The 17,469-nt window shown below is 37.7% G+C and overlaps 1 protein-coding gene across 1 annotated transcript in view; it reads right to left on the reverse strand.

Moving 5' to 3' along the window:
• KCNMB2 (potassium calcium-activated channel subfamily M regulatory beta subunit 2) overlaps positions 1-16,078 on the reverse strand; it is a 33,213-nt gene extending 17,135 nt beyond the window's left edge. Inside the window, exons 1-2 of the mRNA XM_015543133.2 lie at positions 15,966-16,078; positions 43-213 (exon numbers count right to left, since the gene is read on the reverse strand). Of these exons, the coding sequence (XP_015398619.2) occupies positions 43-213; positions 15,966-16,021 (227 nt within the window). The 5' untranslated portion in view covers positions 16,022-16,078. The remainder of the gene's footprint in view (positions 1-42; positions 214-15,965) is intronic.
• Positions 16,079-17,469: the final 1,391 nt, after the last annotated feature.

The following is a 17,469-nucleotide window of genomic DNA, read 5'->3' on the forward strand; positions in this document are numbered from 1 at the left end:
GAGAAGACGAACGACCGTGTCCCAACCACCCAATGGCATTACCTCTGCATGTATGAGCGCAGGAGTGTGATTCCCAGCAGAAAGTACATCATGATGGAGCAGACCATCATGGCCAGTCCCAGGAGAATGGCCCGGTCCTCTCCTGCTTTCAGTGCTGTGACAGTTTTCCTTTTGTCCAGGAGGTCGTGGTCCCTGATTTTTTGGTAAATATTTCTGAGGTTGAAAATAATACAGTCTTACATGAAGTTCACAGTTAATCAGCACACTCCTAGAGAGTGGGTAAGTTTCTGCCCATGCTTTCCTTACTTTTCAGAGGAGCCCTCTAAACCTACCTGAATGCAATTGGATCCCACCATGTGACAACTATCTCCCAACACACACATGCACCAACCTTGAGCCGAAACAAGTCCCCCTTCTTTCCTTGGGGCCCATGTCTGGTTGTAAGCACCTTTTTCCTCCTCTTAAATCTGAAGAAAGAAAGCACTTCCTTCAACTCTTAAAAGAATGCTTTTGGATTTGCCATTTAACCTCCAGCTGATCATTATTGATCGTTTTAAACTCTCTGAATACCTAATGGAGCATTAATTCAAATAAATGGCAGTATACCTCAGAAATCTATCAACTTAATACCTTATTTCCCTTCAGTAGTAATAGACAAAAATTATTTTGGTTAACATTTTTCTCAAGTTTAGGGTAGCTTAGCGCGCTGTTGGCTTGAGATTTATAAGCAGTATGAAAACGTGGAGTCGTGACCCAGTCTTTTTTCTCATAGATGTAAACACTTGAGTGAGTTTTGAAAAATGTCAGTCAAGGGCCAGACTGCATAACTTTGACTACTTTTATTAGTATTTTTAAAAAATTTTTACAGCAGAAACATAGAGTAAGAAGGGACATGAGACTGGACCAAACTGGCTCCTGTGTTCAAAATCTGATTTCCCTGCTGACTACCTGTGTGATCAATGCAAGTTCCTCATCCTTTCTGATTCCCAGTTTCCTGCATAGTGGGAATAATGTTTAACTGCATTGTAATGTTTAAATGAGATGACATAAGTAAATCATCCAAGAGAATGACTGACGTGAAGCATTTAACAAGTGCTCCCACTGGAAAATGGGGTGGGGAGCTATAGTTCCGTGACAGGTGCATCGAAGTATCCTAAAATTGCTACAATCTTCCAAGGAATTTCTAAAGGACAGAATGGCAGGGAAATGAATAATGTAGAAAGCTTATGAGCAGAAGACTGGATTTGAAAGAAGATCTGGAAGAGAAGACAAAAAACAAGAAATTGCTGGGCTGCTGGATGCTTGGAGAGATATGTGAGAAGTGTAGGATATGGTAAAGCAGGTGACTGGGGAAGGAGCAGCTCAGGACTTCCTTTAGTTTCTATTCTGAGAAGCAAGTTTTGGATTGCAGGGGTCCAGGAGTAGGGGTATTGTTGTTGGCCTTTAGGGTCTTTCAAATAGAAAGCTGAAAATGGAGAAGGAAACTCTTAGAGCTTTTTTTTTTTTTTTAGCTTCAGGCAAAAAAGCCAATATACACAAGAATAACTTCAGATTTTCCTTAAAAATTTTTATCACTAGTCATTCTTGTTGCTTGGAAAAGAAACCAGAGTGAAATCCAGAATGGAACTTTGCAGGGCAAGGAAGAGATGCCTGTTACTTGTACAATTGTGTATATATTCAGGGCTTCTATTTAGGTTTGTGCTCCAGGATGGCCTTACTGATATTGATGGCTGGCATCCTTTTTGGTTGGCTAGTTCATTCTGGACTGGTTGTTAGATATTTTGATTCTCTGTGGAAGTGTGAAAACGTGTATTAGTTTAATATATTTCCAGAAGGTTTTAGGGTAGAGTATTTATTAATTTAGTTATTGGAGTATGAAATTAACCAATTAGCTTGTTATTATTTAAAGTTCTTTTCATGAAGTAGTTTATACAAGTCTTAATCTTTCCTTAAAGAGTGGGCCCATTGTAGTAGGAGAATCATAGCTAAATAGAAGCCATATTTCTGTGGTCTTGTCCTTCTTGGCTCCCCTCCACCCTCCCTCACTCTGGGCTGCTCATTATCATCATTGCCAGAAGCCCTGAGAGTTCATATCTTTCATTATTCTCCAGTTCCCAAGTCTAGTGCCCCCAGACTAGCTGCTGTGCTTTAGACTTCCATAGACTGTCCACCGCCCACCTCTAAGTTTCTCCATTTGTTTCCTGAGATTTCCTTTGGAAAATATAAGATTTATATAAAAGCTCTTTAAACTTGACTCTTTATTAACTTGATTAAAAAAAAAATCTTTTCCCATTAGCAGCTAAAGCCAATAGTAAGCAGGAAGAAACTGAGTGGCTTCAAAGACCTGTTGTAGGAGCACGTGGGTGGCTCAGTTGGTTAAGCATCTGACTCTTGATTTTGGCTCAGGTCATGATCTCACAGTTTGTGAGTTGGAGCCCCGCATCAGGCTCTGTGGTGCTGGCACCAAAACTGCTTGGGATTCTCTCTCTGCCCCTCCCCTGCTTGTGCTCTCTCTCTCTCTCTCTCTCTCAAAATAAATAAATAAACTTAAAAAATAGACCTGTTGTAAAAGTAATGTGATGTTACTAGGCTATTATTTATCAAAATGTATTTAATTCTGATGGCTGCCTTTACAATTTGCATTTCCTGCAGAGGGAAGCCAGCAAAGAGAAAGCAGTAGTCTGACGGTTCCAGAGGATTAGGCTGTCACTCCACATCACTTATGTCAGCCCATATCTGTGAAAGATGCAGTGTAATCAGTCAGTTATGTCACCAGAACAAGGAGCATATAAAAGTGATTCAAATGAGTAATTTAAAAACAAATCACAGTTTGGAAATGGGTGACAAATGATCTTCATATGCTTTGGAATTTCTAAAGATGGAAAATGGTTGGTTTCCACACAGGCCAAAGGTATTTGGGAAATTAGGATATTACTCAGTCAAAAGAAAGTGGATGAGTCGAGTGGGACATACTCATGAAATTTATCAGTAAATTATTATTGAATTCATGGATAAATTAAGGAATGAACAATTTGGAAAAACAAGGAATTCAGTTTAAGTCCACAAATTTATCTCAAGTGCTGGAAGTCTCTATTTCCTGGGGATATGGCCCCTGCCCAAGAAAGGCATGAAAATAAATATCAACAAAGGGTAGTGAATTCAATGATGGAGCGATTCACAGAGTGAGTACAGAAGGGAAGTAAGTTCTCTAGCCTGGAGGGAGCAGGACAGGAAACAATAGGCGTTAAGGTTAGGGAAGGCTTCCTGGAGGTAATGTCTTAAGCAGAATCTTCAAGATTGAATCAGAGTTAACCAAATAAGACAGGGACTCTAGGGTATTTCAAACAGAAGGAATCACATGAAGGAAGGGATGAAGATTTGGAACTGCAAGGCGACTGTCAAAAACTACAAGCATTTTACTATTACATGAATGTGGGACAGGGGATATGGGGCAGGTGAGTTTGGAAAGGCACTAGGTTATGAAGTGTTTTGTAAATCCTTCTAAAGAGCTTGGCCTTTGTCCTGTAGTTAACGGGAAGCAGTCAAAGAGTGACATAATCAAAATTGAGTTTCAGAATGATCACTTTGGCTACAGTGTGGAGATCAGATTAGAAATAGAACAAAACAAATCAGAAAGAATTAGGAAATTGTTACTGTAGTGTTGGCAAAGGGTGATAAGGCCTGGATATAGGATTGAAGTAGGATAGATGGAGAGAAAACGATGTATGGAGAAATATGTAGAGGTAAAACTTTAGGGTTTGATGATTGATAGAATGTAGAGGATGATGAGGAAGTCAGAGGAAGGATGTAGATTAGATTTAGGCCCAAGTACTTGGCTTGGATCACTGGGGATTGGTACAACGTGTTAAAACTGGGATTCTTCTGTTCTTACTCTTCAGGGTCCCAAAGAAGGGACTTTTGCTGCCTTGGCTAAGAAGGGAGAGGCTGAGGGTGCATCACAGATTCTCCCACAAGCATAGTGTCCTGAGCTCAGGTGAGGAGTGACTAATCTGACTGATGAGATGGACCAGAGCATGACAGTCATGGGCCAGGTCTATCTTTTGGGTGACTTTGAATGTCATTGTTCATGTATGGCACAATTTTTTAAAAATCCTTTTGGACTTGTCTGTGTTCAGGCCTGGGGTGCCTTGACTTTCCTATCTCTAGGTAGTAAGCCCCAGTGGGGGAGGGCAGTATCCATAGCCGAAACCAAGTGGTCAGTTAGGTGGGCTCTTTCATGCCAAGCTGTCTTCAGTGCTATGTTTCTGGCTTCATACCAGGAAAGCTTGTACTTTGGAAGTTACTGTGCCAGCACTAACAGAGCTGGTATTTCATCTCCCTTTGGTTCTTTGCATTTATTCTCTATGAATCTACCTGAAAGGGGGCAGAGGAGAAATAAGGGAATGAAGGCCAGTACAGTTCAATGAAGTACAGTCTTGGGAGGAAGAATCAGTATGGAGCAGGACTACAAATTCAGTTTTGAACATGTGCGATGTCCAACAACAGTAGGTATAGAGCAGGAACTTGGATTTCTTAAAAAAAATTTTTTTTTTAATGTTTACTTTTGAGAGAGAGAGTGAGGGAGCAAGTGCATTAGTGGAGGTGGGGCAGAGAGAGAGGGAGAGAGAGAGAAGCCCAAGCAGGCCCCACACTGTCAGTGCAGAGCCTGATGTGGGGCTTGAAACTACAAACCATGAGATCATGACCTAAGCCAAAATGAAGAGTTGGATACTTAACCAACTGAGCCATCCAGGTGCTCCAGGAATTTGGATTTCTAAGCTTGGTGCAGATCTAGCCTTGGTGTGTTCTGGAAAAGCAGTACATTTGAGCTCTGTTGAGGCAGTCGTGGCTTCAGGATGAACTATGAATCAATATAGTGGATATAAGTCAACATTTATAGATGTTGACAGAATAAGTAGTAGATAATGTATAGTCTTTACTACGTGTGCAGGGGGCATTCTGTCCAAATCTTTTTGGTGAATGGGCGTTATTAATAAAGGTACAAGGCAAATCCAAGTACAATAAAAGTCTCATAATAAATCTACAAGGCAAATCCAAGTATGATAAAATATCTTGCATAAAAAAGGATTTTCAATTATCCAATAAAGCTTCCTTCACCCCCCTCCCCAAACAGTAGTCAGCACAATATAATTTTATTTCAAACTCCATATTTGGATAGTTTCTTAAAGTTTGATATTAGGACTGAGGCTATAGTTCATAAGCAAATTATTTACAAGACTATCTATATGCAAACATGGATATAAAGAGTAAAATGTGTAAGATTTTTCTCCCTAGCCTTCCCTATTTAAATTCAGATTCTCCTGATAGTTAGCTTGCCAGGAGAAAATATTCAGGTTAAGGCAGGGTAAAGATTATTTATTAATTCATTTGTTTGTCAATATTTTTAAGTCCTCATCGGATGAAATATATGGTGCCAAGTTCTGGGGATACAAAGTGAGTAAGGCATGTCCTGTGGGGCTGGGTAAGAGACCACTGAAATTGATTTGAGAAGAATACAGAAGAGAAGCAAGTCAGTGTGGTGCAGCCATTTGCCAAAGGATCGGTTAGTGAACAGCTCATTCACCAAGAGCCAATCTACTGAAGGATCAGTTTGCTAAATGGATAGTTTGCCTACTTTATCACATTTACACACTTAACAAAGACTTTTTAAAGGAGTATTATCTTAAGTATGGTAAATGAATACGGATACCTTTTTGTTATGGATATTTTAAGAACACATTCAATCAAAAAGTAAATTCTTGTGAATATATTCTTTTTAGCAGCTTTGTAAGATCTCTTTGATTTTTTTTAAAGCTAAGCTTCCTAGGGAGACTGAGTCTTTTTATAAATATATTCTTATGAATATATTCATAGATGTATCTTTCTTGACTACGTATGTGAATATATTCTTCTAATAGATATAACAAAAATTGGCATTTGATTTGGAAGAATCTCAGTTTATATTAATTTTTTCAAAACCTTTTTAGAGTCATTGCCATTTTGCTAACATTTTAGCATCATTGGTATTCTTATGACAAATTTCATATTGACTACTTTGATTTGTTAACTTTATCAATTAACCAAATTTCTTTTAACTATTTATAAGGTTATGGTAGTTAATTTTGGACAGGAATTTTAACAGCTTTTTAAAGATTTTTTGAAGTTTCATTTGAAAAGTTTTTATTTTGTCCTTATGACATCATCTTCCAAAATGTTTAATTTGTCTCTGCTCTGGTCCTGTTATTGCAACGGGAGGCATCTGGGTAAAAATGGTGGGACCCTCTGCTGGGGGAAAATTGAAGAGGAGAAATCAGCATATGGCACAGATTGGCAGTCTGCTAACCTGTAGAACTATGTAGGATTACATTGAGCATACTAAGTTTTTGGTACGTAGCTAAATTTGAGAAACTCATCAAAATGACTGGCAAATTTTTTTGGGGGGGGTGGTGAGTAATGGTTTCAGGCAAATTGGCTATCACTGTGTTGGGTATTGCTTGAGCTGGGCATTCAGCAGATTGACGGTAGATAAATGATACTAGGGCTATTATTTATAAGCAGGAAGGTGGTGTAGAAGTGTGCCAGTTGAAGGCCATAACTTGATTTCATTGGCTATGGTTAAGGGTCCTATAGCAGACTGAACTGAGTCTCTGATGAGCAAACAATTTAGAAAGAGAAGAGTATCTAGCAGAATGTGACAGAATAGGAGTAGTTGAGAATAGTTGGATTCTAGGATCTGGTGGGTGGGGGATGGCAGGCAGCAAGCTGGTTAGGTAGGCAGGGGCTGTAGGTAAAGGATCTTGTGTGTCTTCTTAAGTCAGAAGAACCATTAAAAGAATTTAAAGAATGAAATGATATAATCTCATTTGTACTTTAGGAAGATCACTCAAGTTAGTGTGGTTGATTATTTAGAAAAGTTTAAGTCTGGAGGTGGAGGCTGATTCTGGAACTCTCCCAATGTTTCAGGGGTTAGGTAAAGAGGAACTGGAAAAAAAAAAAAAAAGCAGTGGCAGAGGAGATGAAAATTTAGATCTGAGCATCATTGGTTTCCAGAACAAGTTACACCATGGATTTTAATGAGATTTTCTCATCAGAGAAACAAAAGACAGTGAGGGTGCTGGATGGAACAGAGAGGGCAAGAAGACAGATCTGCAAAGGGTACGGAATGTGTGAAAGGTGAGGGGGCCTGGAGGGTGTGGGAAAGATATGAATAAAAGTAAACAATTATGTATATCTGAAATTACTTGGGGGGGATACTTAAGAAACTCATACATAATGCTTAACATACTGAATATTTATGTTTATGTCTTTCTGGTCTAATGAATACTGAGCTGCTTAACAGTGAGAGCCAGACCACATTCATCTTTGTAGGCTCAGTCTCTTGGATTTATTAGGGTCACAAAATATATTCCTTTTATGTGGGCTAGATATGGCTACGATATGCTTAGATTGTGAGGTAGCCAGCATTAGGAAGCTAAATGACCAATGGAAACCAACTAAATTAGGGAAACATGGCTACAGCAGGCTCCTGTCTTCCTTTTTCTGTCAGTGTCCATTGGACTCTACCACCAACAAATTTAGTATTACTTCCAGAAAGACTTCAAACTTTTGAGACACTAAGAGCTCTCATTTCCAGACTTCAAGGAAAAGAGTCTTCTGTTACATCCTTTCGGGGATGAACCTATGGGGCAGTGGATGGCTGAGGGTCAGGTGAGCTGAAATGAGCAGAGTTGCTATATATTTCTGTTCCAGGAACACAAAAACTGTTATCTCATATGGCAGAGCTGGGAGTGGCATTGATTAAAACAGTCATTGAGGTGGATGAAGCTAGAATGCATTATGCTAAGTGAAATAAGTCAATCAGAGAAAGCCAAATGCCATACGATTTCACTCATATGTAGAATTTAAGAAACAAAACAGATGAACATATGGGAAGGGGGGGAGAGAAAGGAGGGGAATAAACCACAAGAGGCTCTTAATGATAGAGAACAAACTATGTGTCGACAGAGGGAGGTGGGTGGGAGGTGAGCTAGACAGGTGATGGGTACTAAGAAGGGCACTTGTGATGAGTACTGGGTATTGTATATAAGTGATGAATCACTGAATTCTACTCCTGAAACCAATATTTCACTGTATGTTAACTCACTAAAATTTAAATTAAAAAAAGAAAAAAGAAATAAACTTTCAAGGAAAACAGAACAAAACAAAAAAACCAGCCGTTTTTCTGCCTTTTGTCCATCAAAGCCTTCCATGTTTTTGAGATGTGCTTCTTCATATGTATATCCTCTTTTTCTATTACTTCCACACTTCATGTTTTCTTTTCGTTGAGCTAATAGGTGTGTGTGTGTGTGTGTGTGTGTGTGTGTGCACATATAAATTTAATTATTCTGTTTCCAATCTTTTAAAGTACATTCCATTGGGAGAAATGTGCTTTGAGTTTGGGAACAAATGGTAGTCACATTTAATATAGTCATTAACAAGAGACGTTTTGTCCATGAGCCTACTGTTATTGTAAACTTATTAATCCACAGGACTTGCCAGGAAGTCTTGAAATATTATTTTATGAGTAATAGACAAAGGATGAAAGCAAAATGATGGAGATAAAAGTAGGAGTTATTTCTTTTTAGTCCTGCCTTTAACTTACCAGATCACACAATTTCCCAGTGGTATCTTAATTTTTAATTCTTAATTTTTAATCATATTGTAGCCACTTAATTTTATTTTTTACCTGATCTATTAGCATATTGGAATTGATTAAAAACTCATTAGTGAAAAATAGAAGGAAAGAAAATTATGTGAATCATTCAGCTAAGGTAGGGTAACTTGATAACCTAAAGAGTCTTTGAGAAGTACTGCTTTTTACATTGACTACAGTATTTGGCACTAGTGCAATAATGGTAAAAATAAGTAACAAATAACTAGAATGACTCTATACATGGAGATAAAAATAGAGTTACAAAGAACTCATGGGTCATAGAATAAAACATGATAGAGTAGGACATATTTAGGACTGAATAATAACAAAACACTAAAGAGCAACTAATGGGTTGTGACTAAAGCAATACATACATTAAATACATTAAATGTAAATACATACATTAAATAAGCAATACATTAAATGCTTGTATTAGGTAAGAAAGGAGCCTAAAAATTAATGTGGTAGACATCTAACTTAGGGAGTTATAAAAAGATTAAGAAAATATATTAAAAGAAAATGCAAGAAGGAAATAATAAATAATAGAAGATAAATTATATTAAAGGATCAATGAATTCAAAATTAATTTTTTGAAAAGACTAATGAAATATACAACCTCTGACAAGACTGATCAAGAATAAAATAGAGAAGGGCCAAATAAATATTAAGAATTAAAAAACCATAAATACAGATACAACATGGATTAGAAAGATAATAGAGGCTATTTAAAGCAACTTTATAGCAAAACATTTGAAAACTCTGAAATACATAATTTACTGAAATATACAGTAAATTCTTTTAAATATAGAACTTACTGAAATGTATTCAGAAATAACTAGAAAATCTGAATAGTTCTAAATCATTAAAAAATTGAATCATGAGGGGCGCCTGGGTGGCGCAGTCGGTTAAGCATCCGACTTCAGCCAGGTCACGATCTCGCGGTCCGTGAGTTCGAGCCCCGCGTCAGGCTCTGGGCTGATGGCTCGGAGCCTGGAGCCTGTTTCCGATTCTGTGTCTCCCTCTCTCTCTGCCCCTCCCCCGTTCATGCTCTGTCTCTCTCTGTCCCAAAAATAAAATAAAAAACGTTGAAAAAAAAAAAATTTAAAAAAAAAATTGAATCATGAAATTTAAATATCCTCATAATGGAAATCATTCTGGAGTATAGAAAAAGATGGAATGCTATCCAACCTATTTATGAGGTTAGTAAATTTTGATGCCAAAAGCAAATCGTACAACACAAAGAGGAGAGTAATGGACCAATTTCATTCATAAACATAAATGCAAACATTTAAAAAACAAGTTAGCTCACTAAATCTAGCAATATATAAAAGTGAAAACACATCATTCTCAATTTGGGGTTATCCCAGGAATATGATGTTGGTCATCATTTGATTATCAATGTAATGTATAAACATATTAAAGGGTTACCATTATATGAAGAGAAACATATTTGATAATAATTAACATCCATTCATGATAAAAACTTTTACAAAATTAGAAATAAAAATATTTTTAAAATGTTTATTTATTTTTGAGAGAGTGCAAGTGAGGGAGGGGCCAAGGGGGGTAGGTATGGAGGACCCGAAGCAGGCTCTGCGCTGACAGCAGTGAGCAGGGTGTGGGGCTTGAACTCACAAACTGCAGGATCATGACCTAAACTGAAGTTGGATGCTCAACTGACTGAACCACCCAGGTGCACCAGAAATAGAAACATTCTTAATGTGATGAAATAGAGGAAATATAGTAAACCTGATACTTAGTGGTGAAATGTTTATGAGCAGGAACAAAGCAAAGATATTCACTATTATCTGTTTTATTTGTGGTTTACTGGCTGTATAATATGGCAAGAAAAATAAATGAATTTTATATTTATTGATAAAAAAGAAGCAAAAATGTATTATTCACTAATGATATGATTGTGAAGAAAATGCAAAAGAATCTATGGATAAATTATTAAAATTAATTAGAAAATTAGTATAGTTGAAAAAGTCGATATATTTGCTTTTCCACATGCCTGTAAAAGCAGAAAATATAATTTATATTTATTCATTTTGTTTTTGAAAATATAATTTAAACATTAAAAAATCAAAACACTTAGGAATAAATCTAATGAGCTATGTGCAAGTTCTCTTTGGAGTATCTATGAAGTTTTATTGGGAAATATTAGGGAAGACAAATCAGTGTAGAGATTAATCATATTCAGTGAAAGACTTGATGACATAAAGTTGCAAATTTGCCATAAATTAATTAATGGATTTCATAAAATTCCAATAAAATTTCAAGAACTTCAATAAAAATTTCAAGTGGGGTAGGTATGACTTGACAAGCTGATTCTAAAATTTATATGGAAGTACAAACATCTAGGGATAGCAAATCCACTTCTGATTATAAAAGAACAAGGTGGGCAACTTGTCCTGTCAGATACCAAGATTTTTACAATGCAAAAGTTTGTAAGCTCAAGGGTGGTATCTGTTTGAGGTAGACAGAGTTGACCAGTGAAACAAAATGGAGATCCAAGAACATATCCACGCATGTGTGGAAACCTGATATATGATACATGTGTGCTTTTAGATCACTGGGAAAAGGATATTCTATCTAAGAAAAGGTGCTGGGCCATTTGGTTATCCATAAAGAAAAAAATTGGATGCCTACTTCACAAAACACAAAAGTCAACTTCAGATGATTGAAGACTGAATTGTCAAAGGCACACCTACAAAATATTAAGGAAACTGAACTTGGAGTAGGAAGGGATTTTAAAATGTTCAAAAAAATGCTAACACATTAAAATAAGAACATATATTTATGAGAAGACATCATAAACAGGGTGAGGACAAACTGGGAGAAGCTATTTGCACACAATAAACAGCCAAAGGGTTAATGTAAATTTTTACAAAGAATTCCTGCAAGTCAATAAAAAGACAATCCAGTAGAAAACTTGACTTCGTATTTGAACAGGCACTTCACAGAAAAGAACAAAGGAAACAGGCTCAATCTTATTAGTAATCCGAGAAATGGGAATCGAAGTCATAGTGCCCTCTGGATTGGTGAAAATTAAAAATCTCAAAACCTGGGGCATGTGGGTGGTTCAGTCAATTAAGCATCGGACTTGATTTTGGCTCAAGTCATGAGCTCGCAATTCATTGAGCTTGGGCTCTGTGCTGACAGTGCAAAGCCTGCTTGGGATTCTCTCTCTCCTTCTCTCTCTGTCCCTCCCCTGCTCATGCTCTCTCTCTGTCTCTCAAAATAAGTAAATAAACTTAAAAACAAAGTCTGAAAACCCTATGTAAGGTTGTAGAGCAATGATATGACATTAATGGCTGCTGTGGAAAGCAATGGCATTACCTGGTAGAGTAGAAGCTGTACATACTTTTGAACTAAATATACCCATTAGGTACATATCCTAAGAAATATTTGTACAAAGTGTACAAGAAGACATGGACAAGAGGGATTATAGCAGCATTGTTGGTACAAAAAGAACTAGAAATGATGCAAATGTCTATTAGCAATAGACTGGATGAATAAATGGTAGTATATTCATATCAGAGCAGACTACACAGCAGAGAAAATGAGATGTAGCTACCCACATTGGCACTGATAAATCATAGAAACATAATGTTTGGTGAAAAAAGTTTCAGAATAATTCATAAGGCACGATTCCATTGATATAAAGCCTCCAAACATTCAGAAGTAAACAATATATTGTTTAAAGATTCCAATGTGATAAACTGAAGAAAAAGCAAGGGGATGACAAACAGAACATTCAGGATGGTGGTTATCTCTGGGTAGGGAGGAGGGTGCTATTAGGGAAGCATCCACAAGGGCTTCAAAAATTCTGATTGCTTTATTTTTTAACCTTAATGAAGGGTGCTCAGATGCTTATTATATCATCATCTTTTGTGTGTTAACATGATGAATATTCCTTTATATCAGTTCACTATTTAATAAAAACAACCCAAAGAATATTTGATAAAAGCTTGGCTGTACTGTCCTTAGCCGATAACCTCTCTTTCCTTTAAATTCTGAATTAGTTATTGTTGATGCTGTTTTATTCTGCTGCCTGCAATTTTGGGATTAAACTAAGCTCACCTAACCAAGAAGTTTGTTCAGAGATGAAAAAAGTATTCCTTCATAGTGCTGGTGCGTGGAAGGGGGATAAGGATAGAAACCAGTATTTTGCATAGAGCAGATGATCAGAACAAGGACTGGCTTTGATTTAAACAGATGGGGAAAAAATGCACAATTGACTTTAACTTCCCTTGAGTATAAGACATTTGGTTTCAGGATTTGGGGTGGACTTTTCCTTCTCTTTGGTTGCTCTGCCTGTCTGTAAGCTATTTCCTGATGTTCCACCTCTTGAGGAATCCCAGGGAAGCCAGTGTCCTAACAAGTTTGGCTGTGGTCTCTCGAAGAGGGCGCACGGAGTGGAGCTGAGGAGTTTTGGCTGCCTGGCCCCTGGGATCGCTGCAGGAGCCTGGCGCACAAAGGCCAGCTTTGCAGAATAAGAAAGTGGAGGTGGAACCATTGCCAGCAGGGCTGGGCAGTGCTGCCAGACAACCTACTTCATTTATTTCCAAGTAATTAACTTGAGGACCTTAATGATCTAGATTCATTATCAGCCATCATCACCTTCATTACCACCATGATTACTGCCACTAAGAGCATCTTAAGCAGCACAATAGACGCTGTTCCAAATCAGTTTTAAAATCGGAGTCTTGTCCTGCAGGAGTCTGTGAATTAGGCAGTGAAGAGGAAGGTGTGGTCAAGGCAGAGGTACAGACAAATGAACCAACATTAAACTAAGGATACTGTCTTAGTGGCAGATTCCGTTGCTGGGTTCGTTGGCTGTTTTTCCATTTGTCTTTGACTTTCAAGGCTAAAACCGTGCAGATTGATTTCATAGGCCTTGGCATTCCTATCCCATAAATAAAGCTTGCTGAAAATTATTTCTTATAGTCAATAGTTTAATTATTTTAAATCTTATAGTTATTGAAATCATAACTTGAAAATAAAAAAAAATGAAAGTAGTAATTTAAGAGTTTCATATAATTTTAATGGTGTAGAATATGAAGCTAATTATTGGCTCCCTTTAACTGCACAAACATTGCCAACATATCATATCCACATGTTTAGTGTCTCCTTTGATATGCGATTTTCAGCTGTGTTTTAATACAGTCTCCCCTGCTGCGGGCTTGGCTGTTCATTGCTGTTCCAAATGTCTCATGTTTGAAAGAGCCGATGGAAGCTCTGGGTGCAGGGGAGAGAATATGACCTTGAGTTCAAATTCTGATTCCATCACTGGCCAGTCGTTGGACCCTTGGAAGTTATTTAAAAATCTCTGAGCCTCAGCTTCCTCATCTGTAAAATGGGCGCAGTCATCTCTATCTTATAAATTAAGAGGGCAGTTTATATAAAACATATAGTGCATAGTAATTTCTTCTCTGGTGTTAAACTTTTTGTAAAAATGTTATATATATATATATATATATATATACACACACACACACTTAATTAAATTATTCGATGAGAATAAATAGGAGGTGAAATAAGTCACGCTTCACCTTCTCTGGTTAAGCCTTCAAAATCTCAGACAGGCTGGCCATTGAAAGTCACAATATTGCTCTAGAGCAGCACAATCTCTGCCATTTCTCACTATCACTGTCAGGGAATTTTTTTTTTTTTTAAGGAAACGAGATTATATGCAAAATATGCAATTTTCAAATGACACACTGAGTTTTAGTCTTACAGTAAAGATCTTGCTGAAAAATGATTCACTTACTTGGATTGAAAGCAAATGAAAAATAACTTGATTAAGCCCTGAGAAAAAGCACGTGGAAACCTACAGATGAACAAACATAGCGAATTTTCAGTCCATCTTCTTGTGCTGTGTTGAGCACTAGGACTTTGTTCAAACACTAGTTGCCTCTGGGCTGTAATTTTACCTAAACATCATATCATTATTTTCCCCATAATTAAGATAGTATAACATATTACAAAGCATTTAGAAAATGGAGAAGTAAAAAACATGTTTTTCCTTCCAGGCTTTTTCCTCTGTGTGTGTGTGTGTGTGTGTGTGTGTGTAGATACACACACACATAAGGTGGCTGCAATCATAGATTGTATGCAATTTTTCAACTTGATTTTTCAGTTAATATGATGTCAAAGTATTTTTAAGTGCTAAGTGATATATTGCATTTCATGATTTATTTAACAGGTTTTCAGTTGTGAATACTAATGTCGCTTCCAAGTTTTTCGCCGTAATATATAGTTACTGCGAAGAACAATTTTGCTTTTGGAATTTTTCAAAGGATTTCCTCTGTAGGGTAATACAGACTTTAAAAGGAAAAATGAAAGTACCAGCTCTCAAAACTGCATTCAAGCCAACCTCCTTCAGGTCCTTCCTGTGTCCAGCACCATTTATCAGGTCTGGTTTCTGTCAGCTTCTGCAGGCAGATGAGCCTTGCTTAAGTTGCAATATGCTGGTGTAGGTAGTTGTGTTTCCAACTCCACCAAACCCAAGTAATAGTATAAGGTCAACGAGGAAAAGAGAGAAGCGGCAGAAAATAAACGGAGAGAAAGCAAATATTTAAAAATGGCCAGAGAATTTTATGAATGGATGTGCTCCCTAAACACAAGTGGGAGAGCTAGACTGAGATGTGTAATTGTCGTTTTGTCTTTTATTAACATTGCCTCTGCCTTTCAATCTTTCTTCTCATTCCTCCACTCCTCCCCTACCCCATGCTACTTCTTCTTCTAAGGACTTTGAGGGCTGCATGGGCTTGTCCATCCTCTTTTCACCCTCTCATAGTTTCTGCTTTCCTTCCTTGCCATATGTCTTTGAAAGGCAATTTTTATCACTTTGGTTCAGTATTTATTGAGAATTTACTGTGTGCCAGGAACAGTGGTAGGTGCTGGGGGTTCACTGTGAACTACAAAGTCTGTGCTGGTCAAGAGGATGGTGGGAGGCTCTGATTGAATGGATATTCTGAAAGCAGAGCTGGAGCTAGCTAAGTGATGAATAGTATGTGTGTTCATGGATGAAGGGCATCTATGACAGGGAATAGCCTTTGCAAAGCCATGCAGTGGGAGGGAGCACCGAGAGTGCAAGGCGGTGGGCCAGAGTGTCAGAAACCCTACTCCCTCAATGTAGTGCCCGTTCCTCATTAACACTCGCCAAACATGAGGCTCAGTTGCCTCTTGCTTTCCTACTGGCGCTCTGTCTGGGTAGTTGGGTTAAATGATTCTGAAAAGCCCCCGGGAGTCCCCAGTAATTTACCTTTTCTCATCGTGTCTGTAAGATGAAGAGGTCCGGCCACTGGTCCATATAAACATCTTAGAGGATGTTGGTCCAGGGGCTGTTTTCCTTACAGTGGAAGTCCTGGAGGAATGGCGAAAAGACCTAGAAGGGGAACACACTGAAGTTAAATCCATTGCCTTGAGTGTGGGGAACTCTGTATCAGTAGCAACCAATAGCTTCAGTGGATCGACTCTCTTAAATAAGGCCAGGTTTCTGTTGCTATAGGGCAGTGGTTCTCAACCTTGGCTGCATATGAAAATTAATTGGGAATCTTTTAAAAACCAGATCGCTTCCTCAGAAATATGCATTCAATTTTTAAAAAGTTTCCTTGTTTCTAATGCACTGCTAGGGTGGAGAGCCACAGCCGAGCCACTGCCGTAGGGAAACCTGGTTAATTGATGTTAGCATCATATTCCTTCTCCACAAATCTAATTTTGGTATGGTTTCACACTCTTTGGTACACTCTATTTTGGTTCAGATTTGGATACTAAAATTCTATTTCTCCTTTCCTATTTAAACTCTTTTCCTTGATGTTGACAGATGTGCATATTGGATGACAAAACATCATCTTTTATTTTTATTTTTTATTTAAAAAAATTTTTAGTGTTTATTTTTGAGAGACAGAGAGAGAGACAGACAAAACACAAGTGGGGGAGGAGCAGAGAGAGAGGGAGACACAGAATCCGAAGCAGGCTCCAGGCTCTGAGCTGACGGCACAGAGCCCCACGTAGGGCTCAAACTCACGGACAGTGAGATCATGACCTGAGCTGAAGTTGGAGGCTCAACTGACTGCGTCACAAGGGGCCCCAAAACATCATCTTTTAAATATGCTCTGCTGTTGCCAAAGCTGTGGGTGCATTCTGTGGTGTTTGAGTCTCTGAGAAAATCACAGCAGCAGGAGCAGAAGCAGATACTCTCTGGTTCCTAGAGGCTAGGTTTATAGGATCAAGAGTCAGGATGTTAGACGAATGTTGTGTTCTCTTGGTTAGGATTTGGCTTAGGGGTAAGTTTTTTCATCTCTAAGCATAGCACTGAAAGCAGTTAGCTATTATTATTTGTTTTCTGCATAATAGTCACTTTCTAGGGATTTAGAAATATGAAATATAGAAATCTTAATCACATATAAAAGTTAAAATAATATTGAGCAAATAGAACAAAGGAAGGAAGGAAAGTGATTCCTTCATGATGTACAATCACTTATGACTTCATTTTTTTGGTTGAATACTATTTTAATGGGAGGCATGAGACTGGAAATACTAGCTATTATATGATATATTAGCTACTACATGCCAGGCACCTTGCATATATTATTTATTCATATATCTTGAGATGTATATTCATATATCCACCTTGTGCTTATATAATGAAAACTGCAAGGTGGATGGTGCTATTATTTCCAGATTACAAATGATACTTCCAGGAGATTGAAATATTTGCTCAGATTTAGAAAAAGTGAAGCCATGCTTCAAAACCAATGTCTGCT

This window comes from Panthera tigris, chromosome C2, assembly GCF_018350195.1.
Source record: "Panthera tigris isolate Pti1 chromosome C2, P.tigris_Pti1_mat1.1, whole genome shotgun sequence".
Classification (NCBI taxonomy): Eukaryota; Metazoa; Chordata; class Mammalia; order Carnivora; family Felidae; genus Panthera; species Panthera tigris.